General features: G+C 48.2%; 1 protein-coding gene across 1 annotated transcript in view; it reads right to left on the bottom strand.

The window, feature by feature from the left end:
* The window catches only part of ABCB7 (ATP binding cassette subfamily B member 7), a 1,379,199-nt gene that overhangs the window by 72,865 nt on the left and 1,284,220 nt on the right, over positions 1 to 22,114 (bottom strand). The window contains exon 15 of the mRNA XM_069612580.1: positions 17,427 to 17,534. Coding sequence (XP_069468681.1) covers positions 17,427 to 17,534 — 108 coding nt within the window. The remainder of the gene's footprint in view (positions 1 to 17,426; positions 17,535 to 22,114) is intronic.

The raw sequence follows: 22,114 nt of genomic DNA on the forward strand, positions 1-22,114 counted from the left end.
CGGGCAAGCTGGCCCTCACCAGCCAGTCATCCAAATAAGAGTACAAGCAATCGCCCTGCAGGCAGACGAGACCAGCCACCGCATTCATCAGCTTCGTGAGCACTCGAGGAGGGGGCAAGTTGAGGCCGAAAGGCAGCACTTTGTGCTGGAAGTGGTACGACAGTCATGAATAGTAGAAATTTCCGACACAGCTGGTAAATGGGACCATGAAGGTACGCATCCTTGAGGTCTAGGGAACACATCCGATCCCCTGCGCATAGAGACTCGGCTATGTGCGTTGAAGTAATCATCTTGAAGCGTTTGTGCGGTAAAGATAGGTTGAAGAATGACAGTTCCAGGACTACCCTTAGGCCAGACGGGTTGTTCTTGGGTAACGCAGAAATTCTGGAGTAGAAGCTGCAGCCGCTGTCTGAGTACCCAACTTCACCACCTGCATCTCATGTAAAAGGGCCGGGGACCCTATTTGAAGCAGAGGAAGGTAGAGTAAAAGGAAGAAGATTGAAGCCTGTGCAGACTGTAGAATGGATCCAAGGACTCTTGAAACAATGCTTCCAGCTGTCCTTGAAGAGAGCCAGCCAGCCAGCCCTCTACAGGTGAACTGTGTTCCCTGACCATTACGTCATTGCTTTTTGGTCTGAGGCGGGATCGGAAGAGGGGTGTGGAAAAACCTGTGAAATGTCCTCTGTCATTTCCTCCTGTGGTCGCTGAGGGACCTGTCTGGCACTGCGGTCCTGATACCCTTTGAAGTTACTGAAAGCACAGAATTTGTAGTCAGTCCTGCCCTGGGACTGAGGGTAGGACTTTTGCCCTGGTTTAGATAGGATGGCCAAAGTCTTAGCGGTCTGTGTAGAGGTCTTCTTTTTCGTCAGCTCGACATCTGTAGATGAATGAAAAAGATCTGACCCCTCAAAAGGAAGACCAAGTTCCTCTCTTACACATCAGAGGGGAATTCAGTGGCATGCCATCCGCCTCATCTCGACCCACAGGCACAGTTCTCTGCTGGGTGTGTATGTGGGAGACCGCAGACTCCATAAGGTCCTGCGCAACTGCCCAGGCTTCCGCCATGCTGACATTGAAGGAGGTCCTTCTCTCCACGGGGAGGCTGGGCAGGAACTCCCCGATCTCTCGCCACAGCTTCTGGTTCACCGCAGCTAGGAGGGCCTCGGCATTGGCTAGCTGCAAATGCAGCCGAGAGTTGAGGTAGGAACGCTTGCCAAATGACTTGTCACAAAGGGACCCCGAAACAGGGCAATTACATCCCATAGCATTATGATCCCGTAATTTTTCAGCACCAGAGTTGAATTATGCAATCACAGACAAAGAACTGCTCACACCAACTTCGTTGGGCTTTTTTCTTTGCAGAATACGATTTTATCACCTACAGACCCAGAGTACGCAATGGGAAAGCAGACGCTCTGTCATGCATAAGTGAGGGCAAAGAAACGTCTGAGCCCGTGGCCATCATTCCTGAGGAACGAATCCAAAACAAGATTGCCGCAACCACTTGTTTGGATGACTTGAAAACCGAACTCAGATGAATCAACTAACAACAGGAATGGCTATGAAGAGGAGACCAATACACCATTGAAAATGATCTACTATACTTTACAGGGAGATTATACATTCAGGACAAAGAACTGCAAGATCAATTAATAGCAAACTATCATGGTTCGTTAGTGGAAGGACATCCAGGGATTGCCAAGACTCAAGCTAAAATACAAAAGAGTTATTGGTGGCCAACTTGGAGAAAAGCCATTGTCCAATTTATCGCGACATGTGGTGTCTGCACACAACATAAATCTCAAAAACTAAATCCAGACAGTTTACTGCATCCATTGACGGTAACGCCAGCACCATGGCATACGTTATCAATGGACTATCACAGATCTGCCTCCCTGCAATGCATATAACACCATCTTATTATTTGCAGATTTGTTCTCCAAAATGGCCCATTTTATCCCATTAAAAGGGCTCCCCACTGCTTCCGCCCTTGCCCCTGTGTTTTTGGAATAGATTGTTGGATTACACGGGTTCCCATCAATACTAATATCAGATCGAGGAACCCAGTTTGTCTCGGCACTCTGGGGGAGATGCTGCAAGATAGCCAAAATCGACCTCCGGTTATCCACTAGTCACCATCCTCAAACCGATGGACAGACCGAACGGACCAACCAGACCTTGGAACAATATCTAAGATGTATGTTGCAACAAACGAGGAATCCTGGAAAGACATACTTTGTTTGATCGAATATGCCTACAACAATGCCATTCACACCAGCACCGGACAGACTCCATTCTACACGGTGCATGCTAGACATCCTTGAACATCCGCTTTTGATTCACTTGACAAATTGGAAATGCCCGCAGAGACAACCTTACATAAAACCATCCCTCGGATTCTTAAAGAAACAGCTGAACATTTCACCAGAGCTAAGGAAAAGTAGAAAAAATGTGCAGACCGACACCAAAGGGAGGCCCCATATTATCAGGTCAGAGACTAGGTTTGGTTAGCCTCCAAAAACATTCCCCTGAAAGGACCACGAGCCTTCCGTCCCCGATATCTGGGGCCTTATGCCATCAAAGCTGTGATAAACCCTGCTGCCATGAAATTGGCACTACCACCTAAGATGCAAATCCATCCGGTATTCCATGTTTAACTCCTGAAACCAATGAAACCAGAAACTCGGATTGAAACACCACCCAAGACTGACATAGAAGGAGAACCAGAATACGAGGTCAAGGCTATTCTGGATTCCAAGATAGTGCGATCTAAATTGTACTACCTTATAGACTGGAAGGGTTATGGACCTCAAGATCGTACCTGGGAACTCCACAAATTCGTCCATGCTCCACGACTGATCAGACAATTCCATCACGACAATCCCACCAGGTCAGGACCAGGAGAAAGAACACCCGTGAGAGGGGCCTTGAGGGGGGAGTGCTGTCATGGCCACTGGGCCGGAAACACAGATCCCGTACCATCAGGGGTTGAGGGTAAGGGGTAACAACTTTTAATTGTCCCGTTGGGACAATACTACATAGGAAGCCCAGCTGGACTCAGTCCTGGTGCCAGGCTCATGAACAAATTCAAAACCAACACTATTTTGTGCAAAGTACTTTATTTCCCTGCAAGAACCATCATGTGCGTTTATCTGGGTGTGTCCACAGGGGAAGCTGGATTACACATGCAGCATCCTTTAGGAGTGGCAAGGTGGGGCCGGTGAGTCAAGGTTAATGGGCGTGGCCAGAGCTAGACTATTTAAGCCCGCCCAGTCTTCATGCAAGCGCACCGAGTTATTTTGCACCAATGACAGCGTAACGCTCACCGCCGCCTGGGTGCATCTTACCTTGTTTCCAGCTACCAGCTTCAGCACCCGTTACCAGCCTCAGAATTGTACCTTTGCTTCAAGCTACCTGCCTCAGCACTTACCTAGGAACCTGCTTTCATCGGCACACAATTGTTGTCGCTGGCATTCTTCATCCATCTCCAGACCTCTAGAAAGCAGCGCACCACCCAACATCGAGGCTCGGCGGGCAATATATTCGAAGACGGTGCCTGCATGGGAAAATGAGAAAGACAATGTTAGAGTTCGTTAAGACATAACGTTTAAGGTTGCTCTTTTGACAAATCTTAGCTCTCAACCTAAAACCAACACTCACCTTCTGTCGGAGCTTCGTGGACGACATTCTCGTCCACTTTGGCCTTGCTTCGTGCACCGCAACTACTGCAGGGCCGCATTTCATCTGTTGGGAGAAAGCAGAGGATAGACATTAAAAAATACAGTCAATAATCAAGAATAACATCACAATACTTACATGCCAAAAGACTTACTATCGAAAGGTTAGCCACGGCTGGTCTGGGCTGCCACGTACAATGGGCCAGTGAAGGAACTTGGTCCATCAAGAGCGCCCCTGCAGTGAGAAGCAGGACGGAGAGCTCAGCATCATTAAGCAACAGGTGAGACTATATGGATCTGCGCATGCTCACCACACTTTGGGAAGAAGGGTTCGAGAGAGACAGCAGTCACATAGCAGCATTCTCACAATCTCATATCCTTGCATGAGCAGTGTCATCAGCTGTCGCAGCCAGCAGCATATGTGCAGGGGAAGAAGCCTGACGAGGGTGATCCAATTCCAGGGAGGGCTGCAACGTGCCCCAACATGCCCGCATAGACCAGGTGAGCGCAACAGTTAGTATATTCTCCAAGGGTGATTTGGAGGGAGTACCTCGCCGTAACATGAAATGGGTGACCTTGATCCAAGGTTTGAAATTCTCCATTGTTCATATTTGTGGTGAGACTAATGTGGTAGCTGATGCCCTGTCGAGAAGTGTGGAGCAGAGCAAGGTTCATGAGAGTCATGAAGAAGTAGTGGTGGACATTTTTCAGATTCAAGACAGCATACAAAAAAATTAGTGGGATACTTCATATGGTGAAGATGGTTTATATAGTAGAGTGTTGACGTTGGTCAAGAACATTAAAAAGGGTGATTCCGATCTTAGAAGGTTTTGGGGGAGTTAAAGACAAATTATGGGGCTGATTCATGGAATTATGTGCGCCAAAAAACGTGCTTTGTGCGCCACTCTGCCCACAAATCCCTGTTTCACAAATGGGGATTTGCGAGCAGAATGGCACACAAAGTCCGTTTTTCGGCGCACATAATTCCATGAATCAGCCCCTATATGTTCAAGGAGAATATTTGTTTCGCGGACACCAACTTGTGGTTCCGGTGGCCATGAGGAAGGCTGTGATTAATTTGGCTCATGTTGGTCATTTGGGCTCGTCACGTACCAAGGGTTTAGTGAGAGCTGATTTTTGGTAGCCAGGATTGGATAAGTATGTGGAAGTACAGGTGTCCGCTTGTTTGGAATGCATTGAAGGTAATAGAGGTTTGACAGTGCAAAAGGTACCCCTGGTAGTACGTGAAATTCCTCTGTTGCCGTGGGATGAGGTGGCCCTGGATTTGTTAGGACCATTTAACATCCGTGGTGCCAGGGACATCTATTTGTTAGTTGTAGTTGATTTGTTTTCTAGTGGCCAGAAGTGTGTGTGCTTAAAGAAATATCGAGTCACAAGATTATACAATTCCTTGAACAGTTGTTTTGGAGGGAGGGTTTCCCAAAGAGATGCATATCTGACAATGGAACACCATTGGCATCCAGAGAGTTCAAAGATTTTCTTAGAAAGTATGGGGTAGAACAGGTGAACACATCACTGTATCACCCTCAAGGAAATGGTTGTGTCGAGCGATTCAATAGAACGCTCATGGAAGCTATACGAATTGCAGTAGCAACAGGAGGGGACTGGCTTAGGACAATAATGGAGAGGACGTATCGGTTAGCCTCTCATAGTGTCACTGGTGCATCCCCGTTCGAGTTGCTGCGTGGAAGAAAACCGAATTCCCATTTTTGTCCGGTATGGATGGGGAGGGCCAAAATGGTGAAGGTTGATGTTGAGAAAGTAAGAGGATGCATGAGAGTGGAGTTAAATCCAAGGCACAGTATGATCGGGTAAATTGCTGTAGGGACCTGGTGGTGAAGGAAGGCGAGTGAGTCAAGATAAAGTTGCCGGGTAAGGTGCAGAAAGGAGCAGCTGTATATTCGGAACCCAAACTTGTGGTGAAAGATTTGGGTTTGTCTGTGTTAGTGAAGGGAGGAGCTGTGTGGAACAAGGAGAGAGTTGCAGTCATCAAAGGTGGTGTGAGGGAAGGGGAGTTGGTGAGCTAAAGCTTCCCCTTTGATTTTCATATTTCTTTACAGTTTACAAATTCTTTTGGAAAGGAAGGGAGGTGTTAGGAGAGGATCTAGAATGTTTGGTTCTTTCCATGTAAATACTGTGCATAGTTCATTTACTGTGATTGGTATTGCAAGTCTCACTCTGGGGCTTGTCATTCTAAGAATACTGGGAACCCAACTACTGTTGCTATATAAACATGTTGTGATCTGGAATGTGGAATGGTGGGGGGTTGAATATGTGAAACCCAGGCGAGCAGTTGGAGCCTGGATGTCAAGCTGGGGGTTGTCTTACTGTTTCACTTAAATGGACCTTCTTAAGTCAACTCTTGGCGTAATGTACATTTTGTGGTGTGACCCCTTCACAGCAAGGTCCAATATGCGCTCCTAGAGGTCTGGGTTAAATTTAGGAGCCCGTAGCTAGTCAGTCCTTCTCATGTCCGTGGCGATGCATATGGCCCGGCCAGAGGTGTCAATGTGGGCCACGGTGGACTCCATGATGTCTTGCTCCACCCTTTTGGACTCTGCCAGGCGTGCCTGGCTCTGCACCGGAAGTTCTGGATGGAAGTTGGCCATTTCCCGCCAAAGCCTCTGGTTAACGGCTGCCACCATGGTATCTGTGTTGGATTGACAAAGATGCAGCGAAGCATTGGAATAAAGCTTCTTCCTGTATGCCTCCAAGATCTTCTCCTCCTTGCCTAGCAGTGCCGCGGATGAGGTAGGAGAGGACGACGGAGGCTTTGAGTAGAGGGACGGTGCAGCAATCACTGAAGAGTGTGGTTGAGGGTGGGCGACAGCAAGAGTGGATCCCCTCCATTTGCCTGTAGTTGACGTCTATGCGTCGATTGACCGGCTGCACCGAGTGTGGTTTGAGCCAGCCCTTCTTATCAAAGGCGACTATGTCCGTCTACATCGGAACCCCCGTTCTTGACGTGGGGCGTAGAGTGAGGACTTCGGCAAGTACTCCTGTCTCCGGTTGTTCGACATCGGGTTGAGGAATGCCCAAGTACTCTGCAAGTCGTTCGTAGATGGCCTTGGCTGACGATGGCATGTCAGGGTCTTCTTCCTTGTCTGTGTCCACCTGTGCGTCTGACTGGTCCTCCGCAGGAGGAGGGGTGCTGAGGGGTGGAGACCAGAGCTTGAGGCTGCAGCGGAGGCTGGTACAGAACCACCTGAACTGTGGGAGGCAGGGGAGCCAGAATCTAAAGAGGGGCTGAACTGGGGCCTGCAGCACTGGACCCATAGGAGGAATTACTATGGGTGCGGACATTGGGGCCAGAGGGAGTATATCCCCGATTACATCCTTGTGGATGGCTCCCATCTGAGGAGATCTCATGAGTGTGAGGACATTTTCAAAGAACCTGTCCTCGCAGGCCGGTGGGGTCGCATGCGATATTGACGGGATAGGGGGCAGCTGCTGTGGCCAGTGCGTATTCTGTCTAGTTGGTTGCAGAGGAAATCTGCCCTGCGCTGCTGATGGATAAGCAGTAGGCCACGTACCTGGTTGACACCAATCCCACCTTGTAACTCGTTTACCCACCTGCTCCGTTCCTCGGGGCGGTATCGGATGAGTGGCCTTCTTGTTTGGCATGTCGGCCATCTTGTTGAGATGCATGCCACGTGCCAAAGTCGTGGTGCTTGGCTCACTGGGCCCGGCCTCCTCCAGTACTCTTGACAGTGGAGCATGAGACCTATTCTGCACCTCGGGCCGAGACTTGGTAGTGCTGCGTGCAGGTGCCCCCTCAGCCAGATTGCTGGTACAAGGGCATAGCCCCTCGGGTGTACACCCAGTGAAAGAACCTTGTGGTCCCTCAGCACTGTCTCCGGAAGGATCCATTGACCCCTGGCCTGGAGGCCAGTAGCTGAACTAGCCTAGGTACCCGTGCTGGTCTGAGAACCTGAGAGGTTCTGCTGCTCAGGTGCTTTCTTGGGAAGGAGTCACCCTTGCGGGGTGTGCTGGAAAACAGCCGCCCTCCTTTGGACTTGACTTATGTCTGACGAAGTTCCACAAGTCCTCTGGAGGAGACTTCCCAAAGAACTCCCTCCACCTAGCTAGTCTTTTCTTCAGAGCAGGCAAAGAAAGTACGTTGCATGCGGTACAACTCTCCCATCTGTGGTCAGGGCCAAGGCAGCACAGGCTGGACACCTGCTGAAGCCTGCTCAAGTCGACATGCATCGAGGAGGAGTGTGGCGCCAGAGGACTGAGTACCTGATTGATAAACGAAGACAAAAAGACAGAAGAAAGTATCTGGGAAGAGCGCCTGGTATTACATGGCCGAAGCCAAACCCAGGAGCGCTGTTGAAAATTGTCCCGTTGATGTGGAAAAGGGGACTGGGAAGAGGCGCCAGTGGGTGGAGTCAGGGCCAAACCCCCATGCGCCTCTAAATTTAAAGGGGAAGGAGGTTTCTTCTGGTGAAAAAGGTTCTGTCTCCCGTCCCTAGCAAGGGACGTCCCATGCAGTATGGATGAAAGGGGACTGGGCGTAAGAGTATTAGGCTTTTATGACCAGGAGTGAAAAATTGATCTTGGGAATTGTGCCTCACCAATGAGCAGGAGGGAAGTAGTTAACACTGAAAATAGGAGCAAGTAGATAGTGTGTCCCAAATTAACTTCCACACGAGATGTAAGTTTTAAGTTACTTACCTGTAACCTTTGTTCTCCAGCATGGGTCTGGCATGGATTCACATGCTCATGAATATTCCCTGTCAGGCTGGGAATCCTCAGTAAAAGAAAAAAACAGTTTCACTTCCACAATACTGTATTTCTCCTCTAAACCAATCACCATCCTCTGGGCCAAACTGCCCAGATCCAATGACAGTCCTCTCCATACGCCCCTCCTCTGGCAGCCATCTTCAGATTTGGTAAGCACGTAAAGTGGCAGTATGACCAAGAGCCGCCGCAGAGGGGTCGAAGGGAGGGTTCACACGCGAATCCATGAATAACAAATACATAGCAGTACAACATTACACAACCATGTGAGGTGGTAAGGCTGAACCGAAGCAATACTCCTTACCTCTGGAACAGACTCTCCTCAAGCGAACAGGTCGCGTAGCACTGCTTAGCAGACTCTGGACTCCTCCCTGGAATCTCTGTTGACGCAGCATACTTCGTGAAGGTGTGCTTGGGCGTCTACATAGCAGCCCTGCAGACGTTCAGCAGGCGCACACAACAGGAATATTGTCGTTGCAGCGATCGTTCTGGTGGAGTGGGCTCTTGAACAGCCGTACAGCAGTCGGTTCGCCAACCCGATGACAGTGTGAAGCAGCCTGAGAGCCACCTTGAAATGGAAGCCTTGGACGGACATGGCCTTTCCATGGTTCACAGGACCAAACAATGCTTACGAACAGGTGTGAGGTCTTGCGAAAACTCTTTGTGCGTGTGACAGAACATGAGGGTACGGGCAACATCCTGCGAGAGCAAGGCCTTTTCCACCGGCAACAAAGGATTTGGAAGAAAACAGTTAACACCAAAAGCTTGTTGAGGTGGAATTCCAACTGAACCTTCAGCATGAAAGAGGGGTGCGTACGCAGCACCGCCATCGATTCTTGGAAAATCAAGTATGGTTGCTTGCAGGATAGAGCCTGAATCTCACCTAAACTTCAGTGGGGCCTGATGCATAGGCTCGAAGGGCCCCCCCCCCCCATGAGCTTCGACAGAACCACCTTGAGTTCCCATGCCGGAGCAGGAGCCTTCACTAGCGGGAAAGATCGGAAAAGTCCTTTGAGAAACTCCTTGACAAGTCGGTGGGACCAAACCGAAGATCTTCCTGGGGACCTGGTGTAGCAGGAGATAGCCGCCAGATGAACCTGGATGGAGGATAACCAGTATGGAAGGATCTGTGGGGGCCATGACCCTCAAAGGGGTAATCTTCTGCGACCGGCACCACGTAGCAAATCACTTCCACTTATGGCCGTAGCACTTCAAGGTCAACAATGCCCTGGTCTTGGCGAGGACCTCCCTTCAGTCCACTGGCAAATCATAACCTTCAAACTCTAAGGCTGCATGAGCCAAGCCCTCAGGTTCAGCGATCTCGGGTTGTGATGGAATGGAGTGCGCATCCCCCTCTGGTGTGAAAATCCAGAACCACTGACAACTTGACTGGAGGCAACGCTGATAGGCTGAGAAGGTCCGGATACCAAATCTGCCTTGGGCATGCCGGGGCGATGAGTATCATCTTGTATGGAGTGTGTTGATGACTTGTAGCAGGAGAGGAAAGAGTAAAGGCATACAGAAACAGCCCTTCTCCCAGGCTGCTCAGCTGTTGGAATCTGCTGGCAAACTACTGGCATTTGGAGTTAGCGGCCGTTGCAAAGAGATCGATCTGGTGTCTGCCCCATTTGATGAACAGGCGGTCCACCTGATCCTGATGAAGCTCCAACTCTTGGTAGGAGGGCAGTTCTCTACTGAGGGAGTCTGCAATGGTGTCCTTGAATCCCGGCAGGTAGAGAGGGACAAAGAACATGCTCTGCCCGACGGCCCAGTGCCATTAGACCTGCACTTCCTTGGAGCACCGGGGAACGAGTGCCCCCTCGCCCCTGCTTCCTCATGTAGAACATGGTGGTGGTGCTGCTGGTGAAGATCTGCACCACCTTGCCCTTCAAACAGTAGGAATGACTTGAGGGCCTAGAACACTGCCCATAGTTCCAGGATGTTGATATGCAGATCCTTCTCCTCCGGCAGCCCCAGGCCTCTGGCGTGCAGAGGTCCAGCATGCACTCCCCAACCTTCCAGGGAGGAGTCCGTGATGACCGTCTCCTGGTATGGGGGTTTTTGAAATCTTGTGCCTTTGACGATGTTGGAGCGGACGCCCCACTACTATTGCCCGTCGGAACTCTTCATTGAGAGGGATCTTGTCCGTGAAGTTCTGGACACCAGTATCCAGCGGGCGTCCAGGAATTCCTGTAGGGGGTTGCATCTGCAACTTGCAGAGATGGACGAGGTAGATGCAGGATGACGACATGCCCAGTAACAACTTGATGGTTCGCCGTTTGTTTGTTTGTTTATTTATTTGTATAGCGCACCTGACCCAGAGGTATATGGGCGCTTGAGCATCAAGTTACAGGCATAGGTAGGAACATTTGTACAATTGTGCAATGTAAGTATAGTTACAACATCGGTTATGACAGCAGTTATAGTAGAATGAGTGACATACATACATACGGTGCTGGTTAATTGTTAAGTAACCAGGTGATGATCTTAGTTCTGAAAGGTTGAAATGTAGGGGTAGATTTGATGTCCGATGGGATAGTGTTCCATAATTGTGAAGCTAGAACTGGGAAACTGGATCCGCCGGCTCTTTTGAGGGAGTATTTAGGCACTGTCAGTTGTAGTGTATTAGAGGATCTGGTGGTTCTAATATTCTGTCTTAAGATGAATTTATCGGTTAAATAAGGTGGGGCCAGGTGGTTAAGAGCTTTGTAGGTGAGGCAGATAGTTTTTAGGTCTATTTTTTGTTGGATGGAGAGCCATTTGCATGTGATTCTTGTGGCTGAGATGTGTTCTCTTCTGGGAATATTAAGGGCGGCGCGGAGTGCATTATTTTGTAGAACTTGTAGTTTGTTAACAACCGTTTTATTGGCACCTACATACAGGCTGTTGCAATAATCCAGTTTGGATTGTATAAGTGCTCTGGCTAGAGTAAGGCAATTGTTGGGGGATATCAGAGGTCTGCAGGCTCTGATTAGTTTCCCAGTGTAAGCAGTGGCTGAGGCGGTCAGATTAATTTGTTTGGCGAGGTTGGTGTTAGTGTCGAGATAGAAACCAAGAGTTTTTACACTTTTGGCAGTGGGAATGGTGTTGCCGTCAATGATGAAGCTAGAGTAGCTCGGGCTGAGATTCCGGATAGTGTTGGGTGAGCCGACAAGGAGCAGTTCGGTTTTGTCATCTTTCAGGCAGAGGCCATGTGTGGCCATCCATGCCTGAACGATGGAGAAGACTTCACCGATCCTGTTGGCGTCCGTGTTGTGGTTGCCTGATAAGGTGAGGAGTATCTGGGTGTCATCTGCGTAGTTAGTGTAGGTGACACCCAGATGGTCCAGTTTATCGAATAGGGGCTTTGTGAATATATTATACAAGGTGGGTGAAACACACGATCCTTGTGGGACACCGCAGGTAATGGGAATAGGGTCGGCTGCTGCAATGGGTGAGAAGACTCGCATGGTCCTATTGTCCAGGAAGGATTGGATCCATGTGACCGCCGAGTGGGAGAAGTGTGCTGCCGATGATAGGTGGTTGCACAGGATTTTGTGGTCAACCAGGTCAAAGGCAGCGGAAAGGTCGAGGAGAAGCAGGATAGCAGCCCTCCCTTTATCTTTGATTTCGTCTATCTGGCTCTTGAGATCAACAAGGGCCGTTTCCGTCCCATGTTGGGGACGAAAGCCAGATTGGCGAGTACCTAGTAATCGGTTAGTTTCAAGGTAATCCTGAATTTGTAAATAAGCCACTCTGTCAAGGATCTTTAGTAAAAATGGGACAGTGGTAATGGGTCTATAATTTGTGGGTATGTCTGGGTCGAGGGTCTGTTTTTTTAGCAAGGGTAGGACCCAGGATTGTTTCAGATTACTTGGGACCATATTGTTAGAAAAAGACAAGTTTATTAATTTGGTGATGAAGGGGGAGAGATCCCTGGCAGCATCCTTGATTATCTGTGCGGGGCAGCTATCCCCCTTGCAGTTCGAGGGTTTCAAGAATGCTATAATTTTTTGTACTTCAAGTGTGATCACCTTTTTGAAGGTGAAGCCTGAGCTAGAGGCGGTGAGTGGGGGATGGGTGGGTCTGGAGGAGGGGTCGTGAGTGAGCTGTTGCCGTTTGTTTTCAATTTTAGTTTGGAGCCCTGAGATTTTGTTGGCAAGGGCGTTCTGGATCCCTGTGCACCAAGGTTTATCCTTTGTGCAGGTATCTTCAGGAGGAGTGGGGTTTTCTAATTCCTTTAAGATGTTAAAGAGCTCTTTTGTGCTGGAGCCTGCCTGTGAAATCCTGGAAGAGATTCTTTCTTAGCACGCGTGATCTCATTTTTGTAGTGGGTGGAGAAGTTGGTGAGGTTAGTTCTATTGTCTGCTGAAGGCACCGATTTCCATAGTGATTCCAGTTTGCTTTTTTGTAGTCGGAGAAGTTTGAGCTCTGGGGTGTACCATGTATTCAGGTGCGCTTTAGGTTTCCCTTTACGCATTTTTAGTGGGGCAATGGTGTCGATAGCTTTAGCCATGGAGTCATTATAGGTGTTGACCATCAAGTTTAAGTCAGTTGTAGTTGGTAGGGCGTTCAGAATGGGGGTCACCAGAGGCATTAAGGCTTCAGCTGTAATGTTGCTCTTTTTCCTAGTTTGGCAGGCCGGAGCAATAATAGGCTTTTTGTGCACTAGGTTGTTTATATTAATGTCAAGGGGGAGGAAGTGGTGATCCGTCCAGATGAGTTGTACAGGGTCCTTTAGGGTAATGTTGCAATTGAGGGCGGTAACCCAGTCAAGGATTCTGCCTTTCGAGTGGGTGGGTTTAGAGCAGAGTTGAAGGAGGCCATGCTCCTCTAATGCCGTGGCCAGGGCAGTGGCGGGGGAGTCATGAGGGTCATTAAACCCAAGATTGAAGTCTCCCAGTATAATTATTTGAGCTGAAGGTTTGGAGCTTTCGGCTACTAGTGGCCGTATTAGTCTATGACAGCCGTTGCACCTTTCCTTGAATGGCTGCTAGCCTCTCCTTCGAGGGTGACGCCAGGCAAGACACCGTATTGAGTCTGGCACCTAGGATCAGCGCATTCTGCGATGGTGTTAAGCAGGACTTTGCAGAGTCGATGGAGAATCCCAGATCCGTCAATAGCCGGACGGTCGTCTCTGTCTGTCCGTCGGCCTGCTCCCGCGAGCAGGCACGTATCAGCCAGTCGTCCAGGTACAGGTATACGTGTATGCCCTGTAGACTCAGAAGGGCCACCACTGGTGCCAGGCATTTCGTGAAAACTCAGAGGTCGACTTCAACCCGAAAGGTTAGGGCCTTGAACTGGTACTGCTGTCCCCGGACCACGAAACGTAGAAACTTCTGATGTTTCTGGTGAATGGGGATGTGGAAATAGGCTTCCTCTAGGTCCAATGACGTCAAGAAGTCTCCTTTTTACAGTTGGCCGAGCAGGTGTTGCAACGTGATCATCCTGAACTTTTGGGACTTTAGGTATTTTTTTCAGACGTCATAGGTCTCGGATGGGGCTCCATCCCCATGTATTCTTTATGACTAGAAAGTATCTGAAATAGACTCCAGAGCCTTGCAGCTCTAGGGGCAACCAGCTCTATTGCCCCTTTTTCGCAGCTTGGCTGGTACCTCTTCCAGAAGCTGAGGGATGTGCTGCTCCTGACGGGGAAACGGAGGGATCCGCAAACAACTGCGTTGGAACTCCAGGGTGTGTCCTTGGGCGAACCATCCATCACCCATCTGTCGGTAGTGATCCTTCTCCTCTTGCTGGGGTGCACGAGTGGGGGCCTGATATCCCGGTCCATTCAGGCTTGCTTTGGCACCGACTTCCTGTTCTGCGGGCGACTGCAATGCTGTCCTCCGCTACCATAGGCCTGGGAACGGCCTCTGCAGGCTTCTTGCATCGAGGATCTGGAAGGCTGTCTGTACAACATGGAGAACCCTTTTGGAGACCCGTTCGACTTTCCCCTGGAGGAGTGAAAAGTGCACAGTTGTGCTGGAGAGTGCCTAGGGAACGGCCCATGTCCATATCAGTCTTGATGGCCTGAGGGATTTGTCGACGGCCTTCCCAAAAAGATTCTCTCCAGCACCTTCGCTTTGACCGCCTGACTGAAATTAGTGGCTTTCATCCAACCTTGTCGATAAAAGCAGACACTGTTCCCCATTTGCCGGAACCCCGTGTCAACGACATACAATGCCACTGTGATGGCGTGATCTGACACCACTTCCCCATCCTCGAAGAGAGCGAGGGCCTCCATCTTCTCGTCATTGAAGAGCTCCAGAATCGGTCCCAGCTTGTACCACACTTCCCTGTCGTACCTGGCCAGGATTGCCAGTGTGTTGGCCGCTATGACAGTGGACCCTGCGGTGTAAATTACCTTCTTTCCCATGGCGTCCATCCTTTTCCCCTCGCTGTTCGAAGGGACTGAAGACTAGGACGGGTTAGCCGAATGTTTCCTCGGGTCCGCCAACACCACCGAATCCGGTGATGGCTGCGACCTCAGACACTTGGGTGCGGAATCTGGCCCCCTATATTTCTTCTCCAGACTATCCTGCTTGGCTTGAGCCGTACAAAGGTTCTTCATGAGATCAGGCCCTCCTCCCAAACATCATCCAGAAAGGGCACCGCCCTGGTAGTCTTCCTCTTGGCCTCCCACCTTTGATACAAGAAGCCTTCCTTTGTTTCCTGAGGCACCAGCTGGAATTGCTTGGAGGCCCTGGCGATCATGGAGTGGAACGAACCCACCTCATCCGTTGGGTTCATTCTATGTGGAGTATCCAAATGTGGCGATTCACCGTCCGCTGCAATGTCTTAGTCATCAGCCGTCGTCACGGCCGTTCCCGTACCCGGGTATGCTGGAGGACAAGGGGCCCAATGTGGTGGAGGTCGATATGGGAGAGTCGCAGGATGCTTCCTCTTCTTTGCTGGAGGCTGATCAGGGACCTGGGGGACCACAGGTACAGGCGCTGGAGGCCTTCTCATCTGGATCACTAACACCAAGGTGTGTAGAGTCGACAGAATATCCAAGGAAATGTCCCTCGGATGAGAAAGCAGAACAGGAAAAGTAGACCCTGCGCCGTCATCCTCTTCAATGTCCTCGACAACGTTATGCAAGGACTCCTGAACTTCATCGTCTGTGGACGAGACCTCCATGGTTTGGGTGACGACCTGGGAGAGCTGTTTCGGGGCCTCCTCTTTTTTCCCCCCTGCGGGTCTGGATCCAGGGTCTTGGCCGGTTTCACCCCATCTGGCGTGCCTGCAGACTGCCAAAGTCACTGCATCGGTGTCACGCCTTGGCGGCAGCAACACTTTCTTAGCGGTGGGAGCTACCCTCGTAGGATCAGCGCCCGTAGCTGCCGTGGTAGTAGTAGTCTGAGTCACTGACGAGGTATTTGCCTGTGCCAATTGAGCCTGCTTGGGCTACACGGCTTTCTTCTCAGATTTCTCACGCAGTTTAGACAGGGTAGGAGGAGCTTGAAGGTATGCTGGCAATGAAGGTAGAAGGTGATGCTGATCGCGCCCTATCCACTTTGGGACCCACTTGCGCGGCGAACCCGGTGGACTCAGACTTGCGGCTCTCGCCCTTATGTTGGGCTCCCACGGACGAGGCGCCCTCAAATGACTTAGAAGCCCGCTACTCGGACCCAGAGAACAGTGATTTCTTTAGATGAGAAATACAGTTTAAGTGAAACTTTTTTATTTTACCAAGGATTCACAGCCTGACGACTGGGAATATTCACGAGCATGTGAATCCATGCCAGACCTCATGCTGGAGAAAGTATAACATTCTGTCCATTGCACATCACCCAGTATGCTTCTGGAGGTTTCCAAATGGGCCGTTAGACAAATTCGCAAACACACAGAGGTAATGGCCTAATTCTATCTGTATGGTAACAGTTGGCCTGGGAGTCAAAGTAGCTTCTGCTAATAGTTGGTGTCAATGCTGACCAGGATCTTCCAGGACACATGCAAAAGCTAAATGGCTCCCAGAAATCTGGATCCCTGTAGTTTGTCTGTCATACTTGTCTTTCTTAATTCCATCTTCCACCTCTTGTATTGTCCTATGCTTTTATCTACTGCTTTGTATCTTGGTATCATTTCATCCTTAAATCCTTGATGTTATGCCCCAGTGTTATTCAATTATACATAGCAATGGGTGTATCTTTTCTTCCTATGCTCACTGCATGGCTCAGTTGCTCTAGCGACATACTCTTCCAGTTCTTGTCCACAGGTATTATCCAGTCATGTTAATCCATCCTCTTCCACTCCTTAACCCATGCCCTCTTTCTGATCTGCCAGCAGTTACCTTAGTTTGGTATATGCTAAACTACATCTCTTGAGTTCCCTTGTTTATGCTATGTGTAGCAGCCACTGACCCAGTTTCACTTGCGGTCCAGAAAAGTTATCTGTGTGGCAGTGCCAAAAAGTGAACTTATCCGGCCACTAAAATGCATTATGTGAATACAGGAGCTTACTTGTTGCCTGAAAGGACCAGCACGTGACTCATCGATTACTTAAACTACATAGAATGGATTCTCATTTGTTTATATATTTTCTATCCTTAGGAGGAAAGTTGAGTGTATGGTTAAAACCTTAGTGTTCTTATTTGGAAGCACAAATTGGATATAAATTGAAAACGGAAACCAATAAAAGCCAGATCTGCATTTGGAAGGAGTTTTAATCTCCATTTAAAATAAAGTTCCTGCGATCCGAGTCATAGGGGAGAGTGTTTATAAATATCAATGAAGATCCCATCATTTGGGGAATGGTGGAAGGGGGAAATCGCATACTCTGAGAAACGTTCTAATAGAAGGAGAGAAAAACGTTTTAAATCCTCTGAGATTGCTAGGCAAACTATTTTTAGTGCATGTTGAGTGAGCAGCTTTGCTCTATTAAACAGATGTCCATGAAATATGTTGCACATCTAGAAGATTGTAGGTGCACAGGGAGGACAACAAAACAAACTCTTGGCAGGGCGCGAACAGTATTCTAAAGAGAGCACTTAAGCTACTACCTCACCTTGTCCAGGACAATGATTTCATCAGCATCAACCACGGTTGACAATCTGTGGGCGATAAAAACAGATGTTCTGTGCTTCACCATGTCCCTCATGGCACCGAGTATAGTCTGTAGGTGTGAAAACAAAAGTAAATGCACGTTTGACAAGGATTAGGAAAAAATAGTTTATACAGTTACAGTATCATTAAAGTATGACACAAGTCAACAAAATCATTATGATTGTACTTTCAAAAACGTATATGGTTTGCAAAGACTACCGGAGGACAGCTAAGCAAGAGGTTGCTTTCTATCAAGTAAACTCAACAGGGGGCACCATTTGCGTCAAGCTTTTAAAAAACAATTAAGAGCTCTTCTGTGGAGCCGAGACGATCATTGCTGATGTGGCAAGAAGGCATCCTCACCAATTAGACCATCACAGAAGATAAACAGATAAGCCAAAACTGTCAACAAGGGTGGCTTGACCAGACAAAAATAAACTCCAAAATACTTTCATGCTACATTTCCACTGTTGGAGCACCTTGCTCCAAACAGCATGCTAAATTAATACAAATCACTAATCTAACAGTAATCATCCTGTATTTCTGCTTCGTTCTGGATAAATGCCAAGAATGCCTTGGAAGTGCTGAAAAGAAATTATTCACCAAAACCTAAATCATTTCTTTAGTGACCAGTGACTTGTTAAAACTATTGTCTTCTGAAACCCTTCAATAAATCAAATTAATATTTCTACCCCAAGTTTTCAAATCTTAAACTAGGAGGCAAATGGGTTAGGGGTTTTACAAGAATGTTTTCCTTTTTAACATTACTGAACATTATTTACATATTTGAGATCTATATACAAGTGTTTCTAGGCCCGATATTAATAGCATTTACTTTATTCAGGGTCTTTGCATGGCGTGAAACTATTTTCACTCAGCAATGGAGAGCTTAAGAGACTTTATGGGAGGAAAGGTCTTCAAGACCCCCTCCCCTCCCCTCCATTCCAAACCCACTTGCATATTATGATTCGTCCACCGGCCACCCATGCACCTGTGGCCAGGGATGTGGGATGGCTGCAGGACGACCCATATGTATGCATACCTTGGCCAGAAGGCTGATCTCAAACCCCATTTTGTACCACAATCAGACTCCATTTTGTACATGGCACCACAGGCCTCATGGAAAAAGGCTGCCTGCAGAGCTGCAGCTCTACCCTCGAGATTGCGCACAGCGAGCCAGTCACCTCCCTCACCCCCCCTCCTCTCTGCATCCCTGCAGTAGGTCTGTTCCCACAGAAGACTAGGCGTGAACAAGCTACATGATAAACACTATCTTTCACCTTCCGCAGTTCATCGCTGACCTATGAATGACCGGGCAAAGGCCTAGGTTTGAGGAAAACAATTAATCTCCACAAACATGACCTGTCCCCTTGCAGACCCCACATTTATGACATACACTGTGGATAACACCCCAACCTTGCTCTCCTTTTGAAGTGACAGATACATATCCCATGCCTGTATGCCACTCTGTTTCACCGACATTGCTAATCCCTCTGTAAAGTTCATAAATCCCCTCCTGAAGTTGTGTGTGAAGGGGCTGATTCTATGAAACAAGAAGATCTTTAACTATTTTACTGCGCATAAAGCTATCGGTTTGATGTCTAGGCCCCATACTGTTGGGCGAATCTCATTCTCTGCCAAACACTCGCACTGATGTATGATATGTTAATTTACTTGTTCGATATGATACAAGGTACACGATCCAGATGCTCACTGGTTTTCCAATATATGTATGTTTACAAACATGTTCAACTAGCATACGGTTCTAAAATGTGTATAATGCAAAACGGTAAAGCCACAAGGCTTTTTGTAACATACTTGTGATAAACATAAACGTGTAACAGGTGTGTGTTGCAGACTGAAGCGGTGTTATTTCTCTCGTGCTTGCTCTCTGGAACTGCTTCTTTCGATCCCGGCACTGCGAGCTAAGGAGCGAAGCTCTTGCCGGGATCTACACTTCCGCGACCCGCTTCCTGGAGGAGGCGGAGTCACAGCCGCCCACGTGAGTGGTCACGTGAGCCACCCAAGGCCTCATCCCTGCGACAGAGTCGCCCGAGTGGCGTGTGTGTTGCAGACTGAAGCGGTGTTATTTCTCTCGTGCTTGCTCTCTGGAACTGCTTCTTTCGATCCCGGCACTGCGAGCTAAGGAGCGAAGCTCTTGCCGGGATCTACACTTCCGCGACCCGCTTCCTGGAGGAGGCGGAGTCACAGCCGCCCACGTGAGTGGCCACGTGAGCCACCCAAGGCCTCATCCCTGCGACAGAGTCACCCTTGCGGCGTGAAGCCCGGCAGCGATAAGGGCGTTGCATATCTGTTAGGCTGTTGGGCGGTTGAAGGGTGAAAGGGCGAAAACCAAAACATCACGCGTTTCCGCTTTGGTCTACAGCGCAAGAGTGTGGTAAGTGCCCAGCTGTTCGTGCACCCATTGTATAGAACCCACTCCTGGCTATCACATCTGTTCCTGATTGTTAGTGCCTGCAAAAATGAAACGAGGCTTTAACTCTTTAAAAACAGGAATGCCTCCTGTTATTGCTGCTTATTCTACGAATAGCATACATGCCATGTCAAACGTGGCTGTGAAAACTTTGAACAAAACGAGGCTGAGTTCAACTCCTCGTGTGAGGACCCAAAAAGTGATGGCCAAAAGCAAAGCTGTGGTATCCGATGGGATGGACATTCGATCCTTTTGTTCTAAACCCACTTACGAGACTCCCTGTGATTCCAACAACAGGGATAACACTCTGAAAGTAATTGATCGTCTGGCTGAACCTATTACAGTTGTTAAAATAAAAAACAATTCTCCATATGGACAACAAAACAAGAATAGTGTAATGGATGATGTTCTGACGGCAGAGGTGGCAAAAACTATCCCTTCAACTGAACCTATAGTAAAGTTTGCTAAAGAAAACGTCTCGCTTATAGATAGCATCTTGCTTAACAACGTACTGACTGGTGTGCCCTGTGACAAAACATCTTATAGTCCTGTAATATCTATAAGTGATGCATCAAACTTTAAGACACTTATTTCGGAGGGCGAGGCGCCAGTATTTGATTTTGACATAAATGCCTCTGGCCTATCGAATCACACTTTACCTGAAAACCTTTCCAAATCACCCATCTTATTTACGAACATTAGTGTGGCAAATTCTGTAGCGAACCTATCCTTTTTAGCTCCAACTCCACGGAAAATACCCTCACATAATATGCCAGAGTGTGGATGGGCTGAATCACAGAGTGTATACATAGGATTTGCGCTTACTTCTCTGAACACGGCAATCATAGCATTAGCAAAGCTGTTCGAAGTCTTAGTTACAAAAGCCGATGCTCATTCAGATCTGCTAAACCAGCTATTAGCTGAACAACTTGCATTTTCTAACAAATTAACAAATTTAGGACTTGCTGACTCCGTCTTTAAAAAAAAAAGAAGTCTGTAATGTCTCAAACCTTGGCTCAATTGTCATGTAACCCTCAACAAACATATCAACCCTTACCAAGTTTCCCAGCACTTTTAGTTGACCCTTCCATCCCCACAAGCCAAACTCTAGCTAAACAGCAGAAAAAAACATCATACCCATTGTTTGACGTCAATACAAACCTAGCTGATTCAGCGAAAACAGGGTTGAATAAAGCTGTTTTTCAACCGAAAAAGACAAAAAACATCAAATCTGTGACTAAATGTGCCTCACAGACTAAATCTTTTGTGAAGAATTTGTCTATACCAGCTGCAACTACTCTAGCTGCAGCTAAAGCAATATCAAAGAAATATGCTCTTCAGGCACAGTCAAAAAAGCAAAACCAAATCCGGTGGTAGCTCTCCCGGTTGTAGACCACAGTCCCCTAAATGAGTTGATACGTGCGGCTACTGATGTATCTAAAAATAACCCCAAAAATCGAACATCTAGTGACCTTACTCTTACATCTGCTACTTTGTCAGGAATGGGGGTGAGGGATGAACGGCTTAAAACACTAAGGCAAGCAATTGATGCCTATATGGTAGCTAAACCTGTTCTCAAAAGTCTATCCTTTGCACCTTGTGAAACAGCTCTTCCTCATAAACCTGTAACAATGTTGACACAATCACCTCAAACAGCAAGTTCACAAGCTCCTTTCAAAGTGAGCAGAGCTCTAGCTGTGTCTCAGGCATCTGTCGTTAACACACAAAACACCCCGGTACCTGAGCCTTTGTCTGCTAGTGAGATCGAAAGGATGATTCAGTCCTCGTTAACTAAATTTTTTGAGATCCCCTCCCATGACCCAAGATAAAGTCTGTCCACCAGTCCAACCAATCTTGAACCCACAGCCTCAGGTCGACACTTTAAAACGTGTGCGCATGGGTGTTAAGCGGCCAGCGATCCATGCTCTAACACTTAGCTGTCTGCCTGCACCAGTCAAGCAATATAACCTGAATCGTGCATCGGTGCTAGCTATATTTAGTGAGATCCCCGAGCTCGACGATATCGGGACGGTTGACATTGAGCTCGTTGAATTTGTTCACAACTCTAATTGGACTGCATCCACTCTTTGGATTAATTCAAGGCTTGTAGCAAACACACTCTGGTCTGTCAAATCTCAACTGTTGGACCTGGGCTTCTCTCTTCAGCTTGGATCTGACTTATTAGACTCCACCGTACACTCACAACAATCGGCTAA

Source organism: Ambystoma mexicanum, chromosome 5p (genome assembly GCF_040938575.1).
Source record: "Ambystoma mexicanum isolate Mex_15411 chromosome 5p, UKY_AmexF1_1, whole genome shotgun sequence".
Lineage (NCBI taxonomy): Eukaryota > Metazoa > Chordata > Amphibia > Caudata > Ambystomatidae > Ambystoma > Ambystoma mexicanum.